The sequence below is a fragment of the Hevea brasiliensis genome, chromosome 14 (genome assembly GCF_030052815.1).
Source record: "Hevea brasiliensis isolate MT/VB/25A 57/8 chromosome 14, ASM3005281v1, whole genome shotgun sequence".
Taxonomy (NCBI): Eukaryota; Viridiplantae; Streptophyta; class Magnoliopsida; order Malpighiales; family Euphorbiaceae; genus Hevea; species Hevea brasiliensis.
The window spans coordinates 21,094,930-21,119,100 of NC_079506.1; the positions used below are offsets into that span (position 1 = coordinate 21,094,930).

The 24,171-nt window shown below is 29.5% G+C and overlaps 1 protein-coding gene across 1 annotated transcript; it reads left to right on the forward strand.

The window, feature by feature from the left end:
* Positions 1-14,754: 14,754 nt before the first annotated feature.
* On the forward strand, positions 14,755-23,251 carry LOC110647255 (sodium transporter HKT1). The gene is made up of 3 exons (XM_021800995.2): positions 14,755-16,022; positions 22,484-22,723; positions 22,849-23,251. The coding sequence occupies exons 1-3, from the start codon at positions 14,851-14,853 to the stop codon at positions 23,045-23,047; spliced, it is 1,611 nt and encodes a 536-aa protein (XP_021656687.2). The 5' UTR covers positions 14,755-14,850; the 3' UTR covers positions 23,048-23,251.
* The last annotated feature ends 920 nt before the right edge of the window (positions 23,252-24,171 follow it).

Genomic DNA, 24,171 nt, shown 5'->3' on the forward strand with positions numbered 1-24,171 from the left:
ACAATTGTATTAGTAATTTATTTGTTTTTAATTTTTTATTTTAATATATTTATGGTAGTTCTTGTTTAATATTTTTAAATTAGTTATTTGGTTTTTAATAATATTTTTATATTATTTTTTAGTTCTAATTTATTTTTTATTAGCAATTTATTTTTTAATAATTTTTATTATAATATATGTATAACAATTTTTTTTTAAATTTTACTAACAATTTTTAAATAATATTTTCACAATATTTTTATCAGTAATTTATTTTTATTAGTAATTTATTATTTTATTAAAAATTTATTTATTTATTTATTTTAAATTAGCTATGGACTTGAATCTAGTTACTAATTCAGCAATATATTGTAATCCGTTGCTAATTAGTAATAAAAAATTCTGTTAGCAATGAGTAATATAGCAATTTAATTTTTCTATTGTTAAAAAGAATTTGCATTTTTGAGAGTAGCAACGGAAAAGCATATTGCAGAGAACATTCTTGTATATTATTCCATAGAAAGCACCTTCCCATCTGCAGGTTTCTTTGATTTCATGGCACATCTTCTCGTTCGCTTACCCTATCAAGCAAGAATTGTAAGACCAATTTAGCATTGGTGGACGTACGCAAGTTACTTGCATAAATTGAAGAAAAATGTAACAAAGAAAGCTTGGGTTGAAGGATTGATGTGTAATGGATACTTGGTAGAATAAGTTTCAATTTTTAGTAACAACTGATAGACTATATAATGAGAAAGAGTATCTCTCTTTCTCGGCATAAATGTAAATTATATTATAATATGTAGATGAGAATACTTGAACTCGAAACCTCCCATTCCCTACACTTTAAAGATATAAAAAAGGCTAATTAGGCTACTCCCTAATCACAAACTAAACCATAAATTCTTATTAACAGATAATACTAATGCAGCATTGAAGGACAAGGCAGATTTTGGAATTTTTCATCCCCTCTTGTAGCTATGTGTTAGAGCATAAAGAGACCAATAATTGGATAGGATATTCTAATTTTAATTACCACAGCCTAGTCTAATATGTGAATGGATGAAGATGTTAGTGGAGTTGGAGTAGATTTAGAATTAGTCCTGATTTTCAATTTGCTGTATGGATATTGCAATTACCATTTTATTTAATTTAAATCATATTGAATTTGTAATTAAAATATTTGTATTGATTGAATAACTAGGAGATAAATATTGATGGCTAAATAATATGCATCCACCATTGACTGCCTGCCAATGCCAATTACATAAAATTTAGGAATTGCCAACGTTGTTAGTTAACTGAAGATGCTGAGTTGCATGGTCACCTAATTCTGCCATGTAAACTGGTGGACAAAGGATCAATGCATGTGACTTTCATCTTTTGGAGGAGTAGAAAGAAATTAATATTATTATAATTTTAAATGGAAGTTAGTGGTTAGCATTTGTTAACAACCTAGAAATCAAAAGTAAAGAGAATGAATTAATAAGCAGCACTAGTTATCAAAAGTGATTGGGACAATCATTGTGGATCATTAATTTAATATGTAATTAGTTCATCTAATCGATTTGAGCATATCAATTGTGTAATTCACACGGTATTACAATCTATTTGAGTATTTCTAAAAAAAATTATCTGATCAAATGCACATTAGAAAGTGGAATGAGAAGATTTAAGTGAAAGGGGATGGTGACGGATTATGGCCATTAGCTTCCCATGTTTAAAAATAGTGGATGGTGGGTAAACCGGCCCATCAGAGAAGGGTGGTGCGCCTGCTGGTCCCCTATCCTACCTATCAACTTAGCTATATATTATCAGCTGGAAATCCAAGTTGAAATTGAATTACGAATTGAGTGGATAACATGCATTATATCTCATGGATTGATAAGTGTTCGATATATAAAATCGACAGTAAAACGGGGAAGGAGTCCAATTTGCTAGAAGAGGAGACGTGGTGTGCTTATAAAAGGACAAAGCTTCAAAGGCCAAGAGTTGAGTGGAGAGGCTAGCACATGCACAGTAAGGCCAAGAAAGTTGAGAAAGCAGTTAGGCCACCGAAATTATTGAAGTGATTTGTCGTGCAGTGCAGTACACGGGTGTGGGCATTTGTTATAAAGTAGGATTTTACCGAATCATTTTAAATTTTGTGTTTTTAATTTATGTGATTGTGTATTTACATCATTAAAGATGATATAATATCAATGGCTCTTTTTACTATACTTGTATATGTATATTTACGTATTATAATTTTAAAATTAAGAGAATGTTTGCATTGTTAAGGAGTGCTAAAATCAGACATGGATGATGTGAACTGTTGATTCATATGGGTCTCATTTATTTAATTCATGTGGAATGCCTAGCTACATGAATTAAGTTCAAATATATTAATTGCATCACTTACAATTAATTGGTACTTATATTTCTCTTGTCACTATAAAAAATTGCCGTTTAATTTTGTTGGTAATATACAAGTGTAGAATTCCCACATCAGAAAAAGATGGAATGAGTGAGAGACATAAGTAGAAAGGACCCATAGACTCATTGCCTTAAAGTTTTGGGTTGGATGTGATGTCAAACTCATGAGTGTGTTCTTTCATAAGACCCATTAAGAAGGATTCTCCCTAGACCCTAGGTGCTTTAAGCTCCTCGAATCTCTAACAAGTGGTGTCAGAGCCTTGGTTTGAAAAGGCTTCCGTTTAAGGGGGAGCAGGCCTAATAAGCTCACATAAAAGTGTAAAGGACCTACAGACTCATTGCCATAAGACCCATCAAGAAGAATTCTCCTCTCCCCAAGTACTTTAGGCTTCCCAGATCTCCAACAAATTTGTTATGATATGTTGATAATTTTGTTGTCCATGAGTTCTTGGAGTTAAGTGTGAATATCTATTTAAAATATTTTAAAAATAAAGATAAAAAAGAAATAGTGAGAAATGACGAAGGAAAAAAAAAAAAATTAAAATGATGCATTTTTTAAAATCTTCATAAATTTCTATACTCCTTTATTTCCATCCTTTATTTTGGTACAGTAGAGAATCGAATTGCTTGCCGATTAAAGTAGATGTTATTTGGTTTCTCTTAATTAGCCTGTTGACCCAATTCTTAGATTTCATGACTTGCTTAATAATAAGATTAACTATTAATTTCTCTTTAACTGCTTTCTGCTATATTGAAAAAGATATTGCTAAATATTTTAATATAAATTCACTATTAGATATTTTCATGACTTAAAAGAGCGATACACTTGTTTTTGTAATGTGAAATATGATAATTGAAACAGATTGTTAGAAAGTGTTTAATGTCATGTTAACTGATGCTTAGGATTGATCGAAATTTGGTCAAATTTGTAAATCATTTTTATCTCGAAGTTCTAGTGTGTCTCTACTTTGAGTTAGGCTCATACCTCCCCAAGTGCGGCTTTACTTTATGTGAGTCCCAGATTTTGAGAGAAGCCTCCAAACTTTTTATGTACTATTTTGTATTCTGATGTTTTTATAATAATTTTCTTTTTTTTATATCCGAGGCTCTATATATATGTATATGGGTAGGGGTGAGCATTCGGTTCGAACCGAACCGAACCGAACTGAATTAAGTTATAAAAGCCGAATTATATATTTTAGAAATCGAACAGAACCGAAATGAGTGAAAAATCGAATCGAATCGAATCGAACCACTCCATCTCTGTTCGGTTAGGTTTAAATCGATCAATTTTGATTTTTGATTATTTTTTAATTTAGACTTGATTTTTAAGTTATTTGGTCTAATTTTGATTTTGGTTTGAACCTAATAACCATTAATCAATGAAATTAAACAATCAATATATAAATAATTAAAAATAATTCATAAATTTCCCATAAAATAAATCAATTCAAAAATCGATTGGGTTCGATTTAGTTCGATTTGAACATGTAAATTACTATTCGGTTCGATTCGATTCGGTTTAACCGATTTTTTTCTCTTTAAAACTGAACCGAACCAAAATAACTAAAATTTTTATAATGTAAAACCGAACCGAACCGATTGAATTTTAAAACCAAACCGATTGAACTGAATTGACTCAGTTCGATTCAATTTTTCAGTTTGAACTGAAATCTGTTCATCCCTATATATGGGTGAATCTATTAACATGACTGTAATATAGACATTTCTAGTTAATTTTTTTTTCTTAAAATTAATAAAATATATAATTTATAAAAAAAATATTGAATATTAATTATTATTTGATAGAAGTATAATTTATAAATTTTTATTTATTATAATATTTCTATGACTATTTAAAATTTAACATCTTCATATTTAGTCTTGCATCTACCTTGTGTGCATGACTTAATTTTGAGTGGAGTTTGTTGTCCCTCTATCACTGCGCCCAACACTGCATGGTTTGCATGCACTACTTTAAATTTGCATGCTTATTTTATTTTAGTGCAATCTTACTTTTCAGAATGCGATTTTACGTATAGTCTAAGCTGCACGTTATTGGTGGATTGTACTGTATATCACGGAGACTGTAATTTAGCCTCCATTTTTTTTTTAAATTATGCTTAGTGCTTATTTGTTGATTAATCTGATCTATAATGTATATATATGAGCAAAATGCTCCTATTTGCAAGACAAGTGGGTGGAAGAAATACAATATCCTTTAGGATTTACCCCATAAGAATTGTTGTGTATTGAAAAAGCATATAAATTATAAAGAAATAAAGTAAACACACAAAATATTAATATTTATGTGGTCCGCTCTTAAATATAGGGCTACATCCACAGCCATGGCATCTCTCACTATTAATAGAAATAAATTATCATTACAAGTTCAAAATTATGTTACCTATTAATCCAATTACACTCAAGAAAATCCTTACTACATATCTGCTCGTAGTAAATATATTAGTTAGTTATCTCAGTCTCATTTGGACATAATACAATGTATTTACTATTTTAACTATTACATCGTAAATAGTGTCTTTAACTATATGTGCAAGAGCCCTTTCACTAATAGACAAGAATTCATTCCTTTTAAATTCTGTGTCCTCTCTACCTTTAAGTTGAAGCCTCTTTCCCCTATGGTATTGTAATGGGCGACAACCTCACTCTATGAGCTGAAACCACTCTTTTCAATGGGTGAAGCCACTGTCTATGGGCAAAGCCACTCTCCATGAGTAAAGCCAAATAACCTTTTTACTATTCTCTTATTTATAGTATTAATTCTCTCAATCCTAATTTGATAAGGAGTTCCACTCAATTTAGGAATAATATTAAAGTAAGAGTTTTACTTTATATAGGAAATATTCCTTCATCCTATTAAGGTATATTTCTTCCACTAGAATTAGGAAAACGTCTTTTCAAATCTTATTAAGATTTTGAGTCATAATTTTGACATGAATACTAATCAAATTCAACATAACCTTGATGTCATGCGCATTGAGAAAAATGTGTTTGAGAATATCTTTGACAAAGTGATGGACATTGATGGGAGAATAAAGAATAATGTTAAGGCTCAAGAAGATTTAAAAATATAATTTATAGAAGTAAAGAGTTATTTGGTTGTATATATCAGTCTGTTTATTGATTTCTCTACAATAGGGGTGAATGTTAGCATATTCTATTTTTTTCCATTCTATTTTTTTCCATTCTTTTTGACTTGTACTGGATGGATGACATGATTATATAGCGAAATAGGTGGGGTCCACTTGCCATGCTAGATTAAGAGCATAGAGAAATTTACCACGTTAGCATATATTAATGTCGTTTAGCAATTTTGTTCGGATAAATTTCAATAACTGTCTCTGACTTATCCTTATTAATGCCGTTTTGTTCGCATAAATTTCAATAGCAATTTTGTTCGCATATATTAATGCCGTTTAGCATAAATTTTGTTCAGTAATACTACAATCCTTTAACTTTAAAATGTAATATAAAATCCCCTAAACTTTCAAATTTTACACAGTAAAATCCCTCTGACTTTCAATTACTGATTTTTCAGTTAGAAACTGATGTGAATAGCTTCCGCATGGCACTTATTTAACATTTCTTTCTCCTCTTTTATGCAAAGTATAAAATTATTCTCTTTACGTATAAAAAATTATTCTATCTATAGAAAGAAAAATGATTCAATTTACATATGTCTTGAGAGAGAAAAGAGAAATATTGACTAAATTTCATGCTGGAACTGTCCAAGTCAGCGTCTGACTGAAAAAATGGTAATTGGAGGTTAAAGGGATTTTATTGTGCAAAATTTAAAAGTTGATGGGGTTTTATGTTACATTTTTAAGTTGAGGGATTATAATGTTATAACAAAATAAGTTCAGGGACAGTTATCAAAATTTACCAATTTTGTTCTTAAGTGCTAACAACATAATAACACAAGCCCATAAAAAAAAAAAAAACTCAAGCCCCTTTTAATAAAATGTGCAAGGCACATAGTACTAAAGTGTACTTGTCTTTATTTTATATCTTTATTTTATATCCAACCTTTAATTCAATATCATTTATTCTTTTCTGTCTTTAGCCTATCTTCCCTAAGCTCAGTGCCCCAATCCAATATCAAGGTATAAAACCTTTCATTCTTCTTCCTCCTTTCTGTTGCACTAGCCCTACAAATTCCTCAGCTTCTTCATTCTTCTTCTTTTTCTTCTTTACATTAAATCGTTCTTTCATTTTTTATTTTTTTATTACCTTTTTCTTTTTATTAAGAAATAGGACCATTCCTTCTCCTCTTTCTTTTTTACGTTGAGTCTTCCTTTTATCTTTCATTTCAATTTTCTCATACCTTTTTCTTTTCATTAAGAAACAGCTCCACCTCCTCCTTATTTATGCTAAATTTTCCTTTTATCTTTCGTTTCATTCTACACGATCATCAATAGTTCAGAGTTTAACTGACAAATTTTTTTAGTTCATGGTGGAATTGCACAATTCTCAAGGATTAGGGTTTAATTGATATATTTTTTTAATTTAGGATGAAATTACAAATTTTTCAAAAATTTAGATATATATATTTTTTTTATAATTTCCCCTCTTTAAAATTAACTTTTTGAAAACTTACATTAAAAAAAAAAGTAAAAATTTTGGATGAGGATGTTGAATTCTAAGAATCCTACACCACTTAAGTATTCTTTAATAATCTACTAAAGAAATTAGAATTTTTTTTTTTCTCTTCCTTCACAATTATTTTATGCTCAATTTTATTGGCTGAGTAATGGTGGTATTCCACTTTGCTATATATTCTCCTTGGTATTTGAGAGCCTTTACGTGGTAGACAAGCAAGCGCACCAAAAGATGAGGAAAAATCTAGTATGAGTTTTGGCAGACACATGAATTGTCTGTTGGTATATCTAGCCATTATTGGAAGCTAGCTAGCTGAACATGGCCATAAATTATCCTTTTGTCCATTTTTATTGGAAAAAGCTCGAGCGATCAAGGAGAGCTACATTAAATGTAAAACAATAGGGATAATAAAGTTATTTTATGCATAAAATTTAATTCATTTTACTAAAATATCCTTTAGACTATTTTTATGGGAGAATGCAGAGATTTGAAATTTAAATTTTAAATTGTCTACTATATTTATTATAACTACAAATTTCAATACAAATTAAAAGTTTCATTTACTTTCTTTCTCTCCTCTTTTCTTTAATTAACTATTTTCTTTTTTTTTTAAACTAAGTTTACATATTTAGGAAAAAAAAGTTATTTATGTAAAAATAAAAATAAAAATAAAAATAAAAATAAAAATAAAAAATATATTTTTATTTATTTATTTTTATTTTAATGTGTAAATTAATATTAAAAAAGTACGATATATATTACTTTATTATAATTAAACAAATGATCAATCTGAATTTAAATTGGTTAAATTAACTCAATTAAACTAACAATATAAATCAATTAAATTGATTCGATTAATGTATATATAATAATAAATAATTAATTAATATTATAATTTAAAATGAATTCAATTGACTTAATTAAGAAAAGTATTTCATATAATTAAATTATATATTTTTACTCAATTGAATCAATTAAAGGATTAATTCACTAAAATATATGGGTTAAATTTTAACAACCATCCCTGAACTTATCTAGTTGTAACATTACAGTCCCTCAACTTGAAAATGTAACATAAAACCCTATCAACTTTCATATTTTGCATAGTAAAATCCCTCTAACCTCTAATTACTGGTTTTTCAGTTAGACGTTGACCTGGACAGTTTCAGCATGGAGCTTAGTCAGTATTTCTCTTTTCTTTCTCAAGCTGTGTAAATTGAATCATTCTCCTCTCTATAAACAAAATAATTTTTCACGTGTAGAGAGAATAATTTTACACTTTACATAAAAGAGGAGAGAGAAATATTGACAAAACACCATGTGAGAGCTGTTCACATCAGTTTTTAACTGAAAAATCAATAATTAAAATTTAGAGGGATTTTACCGTACAAAATTTGAAAGTTTAAGGGGTTTTATGTTACATTTTAAAGTTGAAAGATTGTAGTATTACAACTATATAAGTTCAGAGACAGTTATTAAAATTTATCCAAAATATATGATCAATCTAACATGTCACATATTTAATTGATTCAGATGACTGAAATATATATTCAATTGAATCATTTAAATGATAATTGTTATAGTTGATCCAAATATATATGAATAATGTGACATAATGTGACATGTCGCATACTCAATCGATTCAATTAACTAAAATATATATTTAATTGAATCATTTAAATAATAATCGTCACAATTGACTCAAAATATATATGGTCAATTTACACGATCATCAATAGTTTAGAGTTTAACTGATAATTTTTTTTTAGTTCATGATGGAATTGCACAATTCTCAATGATTAGGGTTTAATTGATATATTTTTTAATTTAGGATGAAATTACAAATTTTTCAAAAATTTAGATATTTTTTTTTATAATTTCCCCTCTTTAAAATTAACTTTTTGAAAACTTACATTAAAAAAAAAAAAGTAAAAATTTTGGATGAGGATGTTGAATTCTAAGAATCCTACACCACTTAAGTATTCTTTAATAATCTACTAAAGAAATTAGATTTTTTTTTTCTCTTCCTTCACAATTATTTTATGCTCAATTTTATTGGCTGAGTAATAGTGGTATTCCACTTTGCTATATATTCTCCTTGGTAATTGAGAGCCTTTATGTGGTAGACAGGCAAGCGCACCAAAAGATGAGGAAAAATCTAGTATGAGTGTTGGCAGACACATGAATTGTCTGTTGGTATATCTAGCCATTATTGGAAGTTAGCTAGCTGAACATGGCAATAAATTATCCTTTGTCTATTTTTATTTGTTATATTTAATTTTTTTAATTATTTATTATATTTAAAAATTTAAGAAATATTAATTATTTTTTTAATTTTATCATTTATCTTTGTTAATTATAATAGAAATAATTAGAATAATATAATTTTATAAAAATAAAGTTATTTAATTTTTTGCAATTATCATATAAAATTTAAATTTAACAAATAATAATAAATAGAGATAATAATTACAAAATGTATAAAAAAATTAATTACAAGCTGTATCAAATCATTATTTTTTTTTTCAAAATAATTTGTGCATTTTTCTTCCTCCCTAACTGTCGTCTTCTTCAACAATCATTGATAAATTCCTTTCAACTAGACTCACTGCCTTATCTGGAGTTTGGAGTTGTATACGACAAGATGGTGCCTGCACGCAAGTAACTTTGATGATGGCATTGATAGAATACGTTTATCTGTGGTGGCCAATGCTAATAATTACATATAGGGGTGGCAATTTTGGACACGACCCGCGAACACGACACGAATATGATACGGAAATATAGGGTTTGGGTTAGGCTTATTCGTGTTCGTGTCGAATTCGTGTCAACCCATTTATGATACGGTTATAATCGTGTCGTGTCACGGGTTAACCCGCTAACCCGACTTGACACGTTTATAACACGATTTAATATTTGTGTCACGTGTTGACCCGTAACCCACTAATCCATTTGACCCACTATGACCCATGAACCCACTTATGTAGCATGTTAAATGAGTTATTTCGTGTTAAATGGGTCGTGTTGTGTTGAATACACCTAGTACAATTTAATATTAATCGTGCCGTGTCGTGTAACTCGTATAATAGAATGATCGTGTTCGTGTTTATGTTTAAATTTTTGACACGATTTATTAATCTTGTAGTGTTCGTGTCGACCTTAATCGTATTTGTGTCGCGTGTGGATACGACACGAATACGACCCATCAACCCGAATTGCCACCTCTAATTACATATATTCTCATGATATGTTGACAAATGATTGATTTGAATGGCGTTTAACTTAATGCATATTTGTCTTAATTTATAAATTGATCAAATCAATTTATAAATTCTAAAAATAAATTTGTCTATTTATTTATAACATCTTTAAAAATACACTTATCAGTAACTAATAAGAATATGTTTGATAAAAAGTAAGTTGTAAGTATATTTATTATTAAAATTATTAAAAAAAATTAAATGAAATATATAGTAAAATTTTAAAAAGTAGAAGAGGGTAACAGAGTAAAATATTAGGAAAATTACTATTTAGTTCTTGTATTTTAACGAAATTAACTATTTAGTCCTTGTATTTTAAAAAATATACTATTTAGTCCCTTTAAAAATTTATATTAAATTATTGAGTCCATTCATCAAATTTTTCGTTAGTTAATATTGATCAATTTACTATTTAATTATTCTATTTTAGTGAAACTAATTAGTCAGTCCCTATATTTTAGAAAAATGCATTAGTTAATTCACATAATTTTATTCTATTAACTATTTAGTTCCATAATTATTTTTTATACCTAAACTACCCTAATTCTCTTATCTTATTTCTTTCTTATCATTTTTTTATTTCTCTCTCTATGTTTCTTTTCCTTTATACCTACACATTTCTTCTGCTTATTCTCCCTTTGTTTTCATCTGTTAATAAAAATTGTGTAAGCAGTTTGCGCAAAAAAGTTAACTAATTTTTTTTAGATTTCTAAATAATTAAGGAAAATTATTTCTTTATTTCTAAGTAAAGAAAATATAATAATGATGTCTAAAGAATTGGAAATTTAAAAAAATATATATAAATTAAGATTTAGTCTCCACATAGCAAAATTTGAATTTTTATCTAAAAATATATTTTTCAGAATACATGAAATAACTAATTAGTTTTACTAAAATAGAAGGACTAAATAGTAGTGTTTTTCAAAATATAAGGATCAAGTAATTTATTTCTTTAAAATAGAAGAACTAAATAGTAGTGTGAATAATATAGGTAACGGAAAATTTGACAAAGGAACTAAATAGTTTAATAGAAATTTTTATAGGAACTAAATAGTATATTTTTTAAAATACAGCAATCAAGTAGTTAGTTTTGTTAAAATATAAGAATTAAATAATAATTTTTCCTAAAATATTTGATTAAACTAACTTATAAGTATAGGATTTAAAAGTATCGAAATGAAAAGTTATTCTCCCACCAACTTATTATTTTTTTTTAACTTATAAGCTGAGCTTATAAATTTAAAAACTGTTATAAACAAACAAATAAATTTTTTTTTAGAGCTTAGAAGCTGGTAAACTAGTCATTGGATACTCTTCGTGGTAGTTTTTTTTTTTTTTTTGTAATAGCAAAATTAATCTATTTTATAAAATTAAACAATTAGCAGTTAGTAATTGTTTGAGCACAAAATAATTGTTGGTTCTAAAAACCAATTAGAACTCCAACAAACGCTACATGAGCCAATACAACATATTCAAGAGGAGAAATAATTTTCAATGAAACAATGAAAGTGTTAGAGACTTAAAATCCCACATCTAAAAAATATAAAAGAGATTTAATGTTGAAAATATGAAATCTTACAAAATTCGGTTTGATCGGTTTAAAACCGAATCGAACCGATATTTATCAATTCGGTTTGGTACCCTCTTAGTGATCGGTTTGGTTCGGTTTTCAAAATTCTTGATTTTTAGTTTTCGATTTTATTGATTCGGTTCGGTTCAGTTCGAAACTGAACCGATCATTTGCACACCCCTAAATTATCCTTATCATCCTTCTCAAGCTCCTTTTATTTCACGAAAAATATTTTCTTGAAAATATTTCTTCCATTTTCTAGCATTTGGGGTGTCAAGAGTCTCATATTAAAAAAGAATAAGAAACTCAAAGGATTTATAAGGGTAAAAGTTCAACTAACTAATTAATTAGTTCTAACCTTTTAGTAATGGTTGGTCTAAACTCGAGTAAGTCCATCTTGCATGTCACGGACTCTTACCTCGACCCACTCACTCACTTTTGCTCGTTAAATTTCCTAGTAAAGAAAAGCAAATTCCTCTTTAACTTTGACAATATTATTAAAATGTAAAAATACTTATATATACATAACATAAACACATACCATTAGTTTAACACTACAATCTAACAATGGAAAATATTTTACATATACAAGTGTTTCCTTAAAAAACAATTTTGATTGTCTCACAATTTATGGTTTGCGGACGTGCCAGATATTAAGTAATCACCTAAATGCACAACTAACTTTTTGAATCAAACAGTTATGGAAACTGACTAAACTGAATGCAACTTTGTTAATCTCGCTTATAAATTAAAGTTAAGTGAACTAGAAATTTGAAAAAACGTTCTAATTGATTGATTATAAAATGAACATTTGAAAATAAAGTTTGGAAAATTAAAGGCTGATAAAATAAAGATAAAATAGACTGATTTGTGTTGTTGATTTGAGTTTTTGGGTTGCTTGTCTAATATTTATGTCTCTCCTGCAGATACCTTTGAAAGAATCTGAAAGCCACTTTCAAATTCTACCAGTGTTGGCTGTTACCTGCCCACTACTTTGTAACTTCTCTCTTAATTTGTAATGCCCCCGCTCCAACCACTAGAGGAATTGTCCGCTTTGGCCCTCCCCATCCTGAGCCTCATGGTTTTGTCCCATAGGTATAATAGAGAACCTTCTAGGAGGTCACCCATCCTGGAATTTCTCTCAAGTGAGCATGCTTAACCCTATAGTTCTGTCAACTCTCCAGGCCATTCCACTAAAACGCTCCTCTAGTGATTAGTTTTTTCCCATTTCAATGTATGATTCGGTTCATTCCTGCCCCCCATTTGGTCAAGGTCTCAAGCAAGGCCCCGCCTCTAGTAGTAGATAATTTCCTCTTGCTGCACAGGATGTTATAGGCCCACCAGCTTTGGCCTGGTTCATCCCTGAACCACACATCTACTGGAGGGGTCCAGCTCTGATACAATCTGAAATGCCTCTGCTACAACCACAAGAGGAATTGTCCACTTTGACCCTCTGCCTCACGGTTTTGTCCCATAGGAATGGAGAACTTGCCAAGAGGTCACCCATTCTAGGATTTCTCTCAAGTGAGCGCTCTTAACCCTAGAGTTCTTCCAACTTTCCAGGCCATTTCACTAAAAAGCTTATCTAGTGATTAGTTTCTCCCATTTCAATATATAATTCGGTTCATTCCTGCCCCCCATTTGGTCAAGGTCTCAAGCGAGGCCCTACCTCCAGCCGTAGATTATTTCCTCTTGACGCACAGGATGTTACATAATTAACCACCCATACACCTAGTAACTTTCTTGATTTTTTATTTATTAACCATCTTAGATCTTTAATTAACCAAATTAATAAAATAAAATTAATTTAATTAATTTTACAAAAAATTAATTTAATTAATCTTAACCTAAAAATAATTAATAAATAAAATTAATTATTTTAATGTAACTAACAAGTCATTTTTCACGAAATAAATGAAGCATTAAACGTAAAGAATTTTCATTTAAGCATGCTGTGCAATACTTAGCCTAATCAATCAGAAAAACACATTGCTTTAGACGCTATCTAATTAAAATGTGTGAATACAAAAAACCAGCTGCATAATCTGAAAACAAGTAAAAATAACACAAAAATATTAGATTGCTGACAGTTGAACGCTGTGAGAAGAGATAAAGGGAGAGAAGAGAAACTTTTGAAAAATTAGATAAAAACTTGGTAATATTATATTAACTATTTTAAAACTGAGATTTATAATATTTATATAGATATACAAATTATTAAAATATGCTAAATTTGAAATAAAAATTGGAGTAATATCCTAAATTATTGAAGTTACACAACTAATTAAAACTTACATAAAAGTTTGTTGATAAGCTTGATAGAGCAGAAGAGGGACATAAGATAAAGGAGGAAGAGCTCTAAACTAAGTCCAAAGTAGTAGATAATCTCCCAAACGCCAACCTAAAGAGCAATACCAACCATACATAGACAATGAGGCAGATACAGGATTTGCAAAATCAAAATAATTTATGAATTTTAAAAAAATCAAGACAACCCCCAGTTTCAACAAAATGCCACCAAAGAGATTAAACCAAATGGAGGAAATTAAGTAAATTTTATAGGAATAATAGAAGGAATATTTTTAAAATATTTGATTTGTAGTGTTCAAGGAAAGTAAATTTTATTGGAATAAAGAAGGATATATAAATAACCCTCTTTCTTTAATCACTGTTAAATTCATTATGCTATCCTGTGATTGAGATGTTGTCTTTTCTGAATTCTTTGCACCAATTGTAATTCGACAGGTTGTTGAAGATCTTAGTGATATTTATTCTATTTATCAATTTAATGCAAACACGCATTTTATTTTTCAGGAATATTCTCAATTGCCTTCAGTCCTCTTCTCATTCATTAACAAATCTCACTATAGAGTTGATTTGATACCCACTTCAACTATTAGAAAAAATAAATGCCATTCTGAGTGGAATTTACTGTAGAATTTCCTCTATATAAACCATCCAATTACAGGCAAAGTCTAGAAATTGAACTTTCCTCCACAAAAGATGAAGAGCTTTGCATATTTTGGTAAGAAATCAGAGCATCTTTGTAAGTTGTCATGCACAAAAGTAAATTGTTTCCACGAAAACTGCAAAAGTTTAATCAAGTCATCATTTCGTTTCTTGGGCTTTCATGTAAACCCATTTTGGATTCATCTAGCTTATTTTATAATCATCTCTTTTGTTGGGTTTTTGGCTTTGAAGGTCTCAAAGCCAAGAACTCCTCCCTCCCTCTGGCCTAATGACCTGGATATCTTCTTCACTTCCGTGTCTGCTGCTACAGTTTCTAGCATGTCAACAGTGGAAATGGAGGCCTTCTCCAACACCCAGCTTATCATCATGACCATTTTGATGTTAGTGGGTGGAGAGGTCTTCACTTCCATGCTTGAACTTCAATTAGAAAGGTCCAAATTCCCTAGCCAAGGTCTTTCGTACACTACAAACTCTTTAGAGTTGGCTCCTGCTGCTGTTTCTCATGACTTAGCAGAAAATGAGAAACCAGCAGACACTGACCTAGAAAGTAACAGAAACTCCTCAGATAGTGATAGTTTAAAGTATGCTTCCATCAAGATTCTGAGTTATGTGGTTCTGGGCTATCTCCTGGTAATTCACATTAGTGGTTCTATTTTAGTTGCTTTGTACACATACCTAGCACCATCTGCCAGAGAAGTATTAACCAAGAAAGCCCTTCAGGTACAGACATTTACTCTGTTCACTGTGGCATCAACTTTTGCCAATTGTGGGTTTGTTCCTACAAATGAAAACATGATAGTTTTCAAGAAAAATTCAGGCCTCCTTCTCCTTCTAATCCCTCAAATACTTCTAGGAAACACACTATATGCACCCACCGTGCGATTTCTCATATGGGTATTGCAGAAGATCACAAAAAGAGTGGAGTATGGGTACATGTTGAAGAACAGTAGAGAGATGGGTTATACCCATTTGATGTCTAGCGTTCATTGCTGGTCTCTTTTTGCAACATTTATGGTTTTCATATTGGTACAGCTAGTAGTGTTTTGCTCTATGGAGTGGAATTCACAAGCGATGGATGGGTTGAATTGCTTTGAGAAGTTGGTTGCTGCCTTATTTCAAGTGGTGAATTCCAGGCATTCTGGTGAATCTGTTTTTGATCTCTCCACCATCTCTCCTGCAATCTTGGTGCTCTTCGTGGTCATGATGTGAGTCTCTCTCCTTGCTGAAAAATTATACAATATCTAGTGGTTTTCATTGAAACAGTTGATTGTAGTAAATACATCATTTATAATCAACTATTTATAATAAAATCATTATATATATATATATATATATATATATATATATATATATATATATATATAGTCTCTCTTCATTAATAAAGCTTTGTTCAGTATATAATACAGTGATTATTTGATTTTAATAAATTATATGAAATTTCAAATTAATATAAACTTAAATTAAAAAATTGATCCAATTTTATGTTAGAGTCATAAGTTCTAATGCTTCAACAATATTTTTATTTTTTTTTATAATTTAATTTCATTTAAAATTTTAATTTATGCATTCCACAATAAAATAGAATTAACCATAAATAATAGTAATAACACATTTTATTATTATCAATTTATGATTGCAATAAAATTTAGATTTTGCATTGATTTTTTAAAAATTTGGTTACTTAATTATTTTTAATTTTGTTAATTTATAAATTTATAATAAAATATAAATATGATTATTTTATAAATTTATATCCTCTCATATATTATTGAAAACGTGACCTATCATCATCATTTTGAAGTATATACTTACGCTAATAGGACATTAAGTTTGCACTTTAAAATTTATCCAAAATTTAGAATATATAATTATTGTGAAAGTTCAAGACCGTGAGTCATGTTTTAACCTATAATTTCCTTTTTGCATAAAAAATAAAGGGGGATATCTTTCTTTTTTTAATTTTATTTTAATTTAAAAATAATTTATTTAAAATAAATTTAAAACACTATAATTTTATGAGAATTTATTTAATTTTTTATAAATATTTTTAAAGGATTTTAATATAAAATCATTTAATAAAAATCTTTTTATTATTTTAATCAGAAGAAAAATGTCCTTATATAATTGCTGGAACTTTAGTTGAGAAGTGGTCACCTTCACTTTAAATTGTCACTATACAAATTAAATGTGAACCCACTTCCCCCCCCAAAACCAACATACCTGCAACCCCCAACCGCATAAACACCTGCACGATAAGACTTTGTCATTCATTCATTAGAAGAAATGGTTGTATAATTAGATTGATCACACGTTTAATAAAAAGTGTTATACTTTTCATATTTATACTTTTCATATTTAGAGTCTGTTTAATAAGGATGTCAATGAGTCAAATTTTTGTGGATATCTAATTTGATCGAATTCTAATAAAACAGATTTAGGTAATATATAATTGGGTTTTGGGTGTTCGAATTTAAAAAATAATATCTGTGATGGATTTGGATCGGGTTTGAATTTTAAATGTTGTGTATTCATTAATATAAATATTTAATTAAATATAATATATATTTTTTATAATAATATTTATATATTTTATTTTAAATAAAATAGAATTTAAATATTTTATGAAATTATTAAATTTTTAAATATAAATTAATAATAAAAAATAATTTTTTATATAGATTATTAATTAAAATTTAAAAAAATTAAATGAGTTTGAGTATTTTTCGAATAATAATAATAATTGAGTTTAGGATGGATCCACGTAATTGATAATAAATTTCAATCGGGTTCAAGTTTTGAGAATATTAATTGGGTTTGGGTTCGGGCATGATAATTTTTAAGGGTACTCTACTCGTTATCATCCCTACTATTTATTATTACTGTTAGAGTTACTGTTGAAAAAGAATTTGTTTTTAAATATATTAATTAGAAAGTTAAATTTTAGTCATAAAAGGACTAAAATAATAAATCATTTACTTCAAGTGTTATTATATATATATATGGATTCTTTTTTATTTAGACTTAATTCACTATAAATTAAAAATATAAAATATACGTGAGACTCTGTGACGCCCCTCACCCGTCTACAGTGTAGCCGAGCGAGGAGTGCCACATTCGGTGTCGGAGCACCCTATCTTGTTTTATCATATCTATTGTAAACTTTTGATGTCATTTAAAACATATATTCTATGTGTAGAATTTTATTTTATTTTTTTGTATCTTATATCTATGGAGACTAGGACATAGCCTCCCTTGTTTTATTATCATCTGGCGGGTTTCCACTAATCACCTGTTAATATGTCCATATTCATTTCACACATTTCCATATCATATTCTCTTTTATCATATCATTCACAACTATTTATGATATCTCAAAATGAAGTATCATCTATTGCATTCATATAGAAATTCATACATAATAAATTACAAGTTTTTATTTCAATCTCAAGTTTAATTACAAGTCCAAAATGAAATACATCATGACTAGACATAATGAACCAAAATATTAGTCTATATATAGGCTCTACCAAAATACAAAAGACTAGTGAGGTGACTCTAGTCGATAGCAGATCTGGTCGGAACTCTATCCGAACACTATTGTGGCGGCTGCTGATCTTCAGTACCTACGCGATGGAAAATCAATGAGTTAAGCATAACGTTTAGTGGTGCATAATTTATAATAACAATAATTAAACAATTGAATTTATATCTGCAAATCTTAATTTCTGGGTTTTTTTACATTTTTATTGCTCTTTGGAAACAATTAACATTATCGGGGTCTTTTATGATTACTTATTATATTTTAAGTGTTAATTAATTTTTATTAGTGCCCAAGAAACCTATAACAAGTTATAAAAGCTGGATACATGGGTGTATACTGGTTAGACAGCCATATGTCTGTCCAGTATACGTCTGTCAGGCATAAAGCTAGCTGTCAGGCACGAGATCCGCTGTCAGGCTTGTAAAGCAGAAATAAAGTTAGGCACAATGGCCAATGGGTAGGCATATAGCCTGTAGAACAATCATATCAGACATATATTATCAGTTCATGATTTGCTCTATAAGCAGTACTGCTATCTAGTATACCTATCGATCCAACTATATACATAAAAGCCTAGGCATACTTTGAACAAATTAGTACTATTAAGCACTTATAGTTTTATTATTTCATGCTATGCACTATTAAGGGTTCATAACATATTTTTATTTCACTTCATGTACTACCTATGCTTTATACCATTTCTATATTATTATAATGGGAACATAGGTCCCAAGCACTTATTCGTATAACTTATGTATTTATCACTCTCATTATTTTATGTCATGTACTATACATATTTATAGTATTGTTATTTCATATATGATGGAAACATAGTTTCCAAGTGTATTTTCCTATGACTTATATGTTTAGCAAACCATTTAGGTAAATTTACATTTTATGTATCAACTAATTTCATGTAACCTTGTAGTGAAAAAGTAGGTCCCACATACCTATTTCATGCAATTTAGCATGTAGAGATTTATTAGGGATAAGTTCTTACTAAAAACAATTTAATTCAAGAACCTTTCTTTAGGTTCAATTTTATTGTTTTGACTTTACATATAACGTTGAGCAATTACACTTTATTACTTATTTTTTTGAAATGTACATATTACTTTATAGTGGGAAAATAGGTCCCACATACCCTTTCATGTGGTTTAGTGTTTAATGGCTTGTTAGGGTTAAATTCCTACCATAAGATAATTTATCTCATGGTCCTTTCTTTAGTTTTAGTTTTTGTGTCTTACTTTTACCTATCCATATGATCAGTTTGTAGCCACTGTTTGGCCACACTTCCTTCATGGAAATTGTTCCTCTATGTCTTATCTTTATTTTATCTTTTGAATCATATCAATTTGATTTTTAGAACTCAAGTTATGGTCGGATAACCATAACAGACTCATTCCTAGATTCTGATTCCTTAACTAGGCAGCTTTTGGACTTAAATTTTACCTAATTAATGGAACAGGTTACAGTCACTTTGAAGCATGGTGATCTTCATAAAAATTGTTGCCCTATTTCTTATGATCATTGAGAAATTTGTATCACAATTTTTTTCAAGTTTTGTGGAATTATTTATGGCCAATTAACTGACCTGGGTTCATGTACCCTGTGCCAACAGGGGCTCAGTTCAGGATAGTGATTGCAGGTCACTTTTTAAGATTCTTAAATTCATAATTTGAGGATGGTTCCTAAAACAAAGTTGTAGCCCTGTTTCTTAGGTTTCTGGAAAGGTATGGCTCATCTCAATTGGATTTTTCTAGTGGGAGTTATAACTAAAAGACTATTCTAAGGTCAAGTAAAGTTTGGTTAGATTACAGGTTTTAATGCAGTGACTTATTCTAACTGTTTGATCTAGTTCTCTTATTTTCTGAGTTTTGGTCAAAACACCAAATTTGTAGGTCTGTGTCTTGTGGATATTTTGTCACTAGTTTCATTACATTTGAGTTCTTACAGACTAAGTTATGGCCATTTTGCCAAAACTGGTCGGGTGAGGTTAGATCCAGCAGTTTCTGGGTAACCTAATTCTGGGCAGTTTTGTGACCCAATTTGGGCCAGCAATTTGGTTTGATTTTTAGCATTTCTGGGTTCAGTGGTCTTCATGAAAATTGTAGCCCTATATCTAAGCTTTCTAATGGTATCAAATTCAGGTCATTTGGACCAGTGTAGAGGGAGTTATGACCAAATGAACATGTACTGTTCATTTGGTCATTTTCTGGGTTTGGTGCAGGGTAATCTAGATTTGGGCAGTATTTAAGTCAAGTTTTGGACATAATTTGAGTATGGTTTCTTCATAGAAAATGGGCTATTTGGGGTCTAGTTTCACTTTCAATTGGCCTCATACCAATTGGAGTCACATATTTTCAGTTATGGTTCAAAACTCATGCTGGACTCATTGAGTCCCAAAACTTGCAGAAAACAAGCACTCCCAATTTCAATTTCCTCCATCTTCTTTACTTCAATTGGCATGCATAGCACTTTAATAAGCAACAATCTCAACTCAACCAAGTCAATTTCAAGCATTTACATAAAGTCCCCACATCATATACATAAACCCTAATTCCAATCACCCAATTTACACAAACTCAACTCTTTTACACTTTTTATCATATCAACTATTCAAACATCCTTATGGAACCATTTTTCATCATTTAAAAATAGCAAATCTCACAAGATTCATGCTGCCAAAATTAGGATTCTTCAATTCCTTTTTATTTGTTTTCATTTTCATGGAATACTCACTCATCTCATCATTCTTACAAGATTTAAAGAAGAGAAGGAGTGGTATTTTTGCACTTACCTTTTGACCCAACTTGCAAACTTCAATTTCTCTTCTTCAAATGGGTATTTAAAGCTTTCTTATGGAGTGAGGAGAATTATTTGTGAAGAGAGCGATGGGTTTTGATGGGTAAATGAAGAGGAAATCAAGCTTTAAGCTTGATAACAATGGTAGGGAGGGAGAGACCAAGGGAGACGGCAAGGAGAGAGAGAGAAGAGGAAGAAGAAGATGGTTGGTGGGGTTTTGTCTCTTGTGGGTATTTATATATATACATTTATGTGTATTTTATTATTTTTAAATTTCATAAGTCTATTTCGTTTCTTTTCTTTCCTTTCCTTTTCTTTTCTTTTCTTTTCTTTCCTTTTCTTTTCTTTTCTTCTTCTTTCTCTTCTCATTTTCCAAATTCAAATTCATAAATTTAATTTATGTTAATTATTTTATTTCCTAATTTTAATTTGACATTTAGGTTAAAATTCACCTCTAGGGGTGAAATGATCAAAATGCCCTTCATGGCACTCATCGGTTATTTTTATTATTTTATACCAATTAATAAATTCTCTAAATTTTATTTTATTTCTCAAAATTTTTTCTATATTTTTTTAATATTTATTTCATTAATTTATGCCTCCTCACTATAGTTTAAGTGTAGTTCCAAATATCCTGACTGTCCGAACAGATATTAGTCGTCAGAACAGTAAAATGTACGGACTACAGGGCGTTACAGACTCATTTATTAAATATATAAATTTTATATATTTATATTTTAAATCATGCCAAATATGGAATAAGAATTTTCATTTATTTATATGTCTATACATATTTTTTGAACTCTTCCATAGATTATAGACTATAGATATGATTCTTGAAGTGCCCTATAGAACAAATGCACTAATGATTTTAAATATTATTGAAGCAAATTTTTTGAATAAATTCATGGATATGCAACCACATTTATTGATATATAAATTTCAAGCATAAATCCAATATCCTTGGTCTCTAAATTATTCCCGATTCCAAAGAACACTTCTGCGTTAAACGCACATAAGTACTAATATATATTGTTATCTTCAAAATTATTTGTGGAATATATCAATTTATATATCTATAAATTAAATAATTTTTTAATTTTATAAATTAATTATTGAATTTATTTTTCTATATATATAAATAATTATAGAAATTAAAAACTCTTTAATTTCTAAAAAAATAATAAAAAGATTCAAAATTAAATTATTTTCATTTATTAATTATAAAATTTATTAATGGTATATATAAATAGCAGTAGAGAGATGCTCAGAATTTTCATAATTAATTCATAATGTAATTCTGTTCACATTGTTCTACAGGTATCTTCCACCATATACTTCATTTGTGCCCATGGCGATCGAAGAAAAAGAGGAAGAAATTAAAGCAAGTGGCAAAAAAGGAAGAAAATTTCGAGGGCAGGCACCAAGTCAATTCTTATTATTCTCTCAATTGTCTTATCTTGTCTTCTTCATCATTCTAATATGTATAGTGGAGAGGGAAAAGATGAAGATTGATTCTCTTAACTTTAATGTCTTAAACATCACCATGGAAGTGATAAGGTAACCACCTTCTTATTCTTCTATATTATTATTAAATTACGGCCTACTAATCGTATATGATATTGCCATACATTTCCATCTGATTCATGATTATAAATATTATATATGATTAAACATGGTTGCAGTGCATATGGAAATGTTGGGTTATCAAGTGGTTATAGTTGTGAAAAACGATTAAAGAAAGATAATTGGTGCAAAGATGAATGGTATGGATTCGTGGGAAGGTGGAGCAACTTGGGTAAGTTCATCCTCATCATTGTCATGTTCCTTGGAAGGCTTAAGAAATTCTTCATTAACGGTGGTAAAGCTTGGAAGCTATCTTGACACACCTTCCTGCTTTTGTAGCTTATCCACAAGATGTTTATGTGGATATATAGTATATGTTACGTCGACCTGAAGCACTAGATATTTAGATGTAAATTAAGAAAAATCAAAAGAATCATCTTATTTCTGTAACTGTTCCTCTTTTGTATACAGAAGGAAGAAGAAGAAAAACAAATGCAGACAGCACGTCAATGTCGTTGTTTCTCTCATTTAACTAATTGAGTTAAACTAAGCTAAGCTTAAATATATTTACGGCTCAGTACTCAAACTAAGTGGTATCTTAATTTTATCTTACAGGAGTTGAAATATATCATATCGATTACAGAGTACTAGTCATAGTTGTAACATTCAGAATTTTTAAATAATTATTTTATGTGTAAATTATGATATTTCAATGTATTAAATATGATGGTATTTAATTCAAATTTTCTAGGTTTTCAAAATCGAGTTTTTATTTTTTGAGATAATTAATTTTAATGATTTTAAAAAATTAATTTAAAGACAACGTAGCAAGTTTAAAAATATATTTAGACTCTATAAATTTTTTTGAGTTTTTCGTAATTTTTTAAAAATTTTTAGGCCTCATTTTGGATCCCAGGGCAAAGTAAAAATCAAATTTCGAGTGTCCTGAATCGAACCTGACTGGTCTTTTCTTTTTTCCTCTCCCCTTCTCTTCATGCGACGCACCTCCTCCCTTTCTCTCTTCTTTTTCTCTCTCTCTCCTCCCTTCCCCATCGTCGGCCACTCTTCCCCCCTCCTTCCCTCACCGGTGCCCCTCCAGCAAGCCTTGCCCACCGCCATTGCTCCTCCAGCCAGCCAGAAAACGTGCCCAAACTTCCCCCCTCCCCAAGCTTGACTTTTCAACTTTCCTTGCCAATTTTGGCGAATCCGGCCATCAATCAGACAGGGTCCAGTCCCCATTGTGTTTTACTCTCGGAGAGCTTTCCATGGACACCAATTTTACTAATTTTCATGCAGCAGTTTTTGCGAATTAAGTTCAAAAAGTTTTAACTCTTTTTGACTTTTGAGCTAGATTTCTCCCTAATCGTGAACCCCCACTGAAATTTTGAGACCACCAGCACGCTCCACTCGTCAAGTCTTTTTAATTAAATGAAAATTATATT

Bases quoted from the DNA above. Each gene is read 5' to 3' on its own strand.
- LOC110647255 (XM_021800995.2), top strand. From the start codon at position 14,851: ATGAAGAGCTTTGCATATTTTGGTAAGAAATCAGAGCATCTTTGTAAG. The intron at 16,023-22,483 runs GTGAGTCTCTCT...ATTGTTCTACAG, and splicing joins GTGCTCTTCGTGGTCATGAT to GTATCTTCCACCATATACTT. The intron at 22,724-22,848 runs GTAACCACCTTC...ACATGGTTGCAG, and splicing joins ATCACCATGGAAGTGATAAG to TGCATATGGAAATGTTGGGT.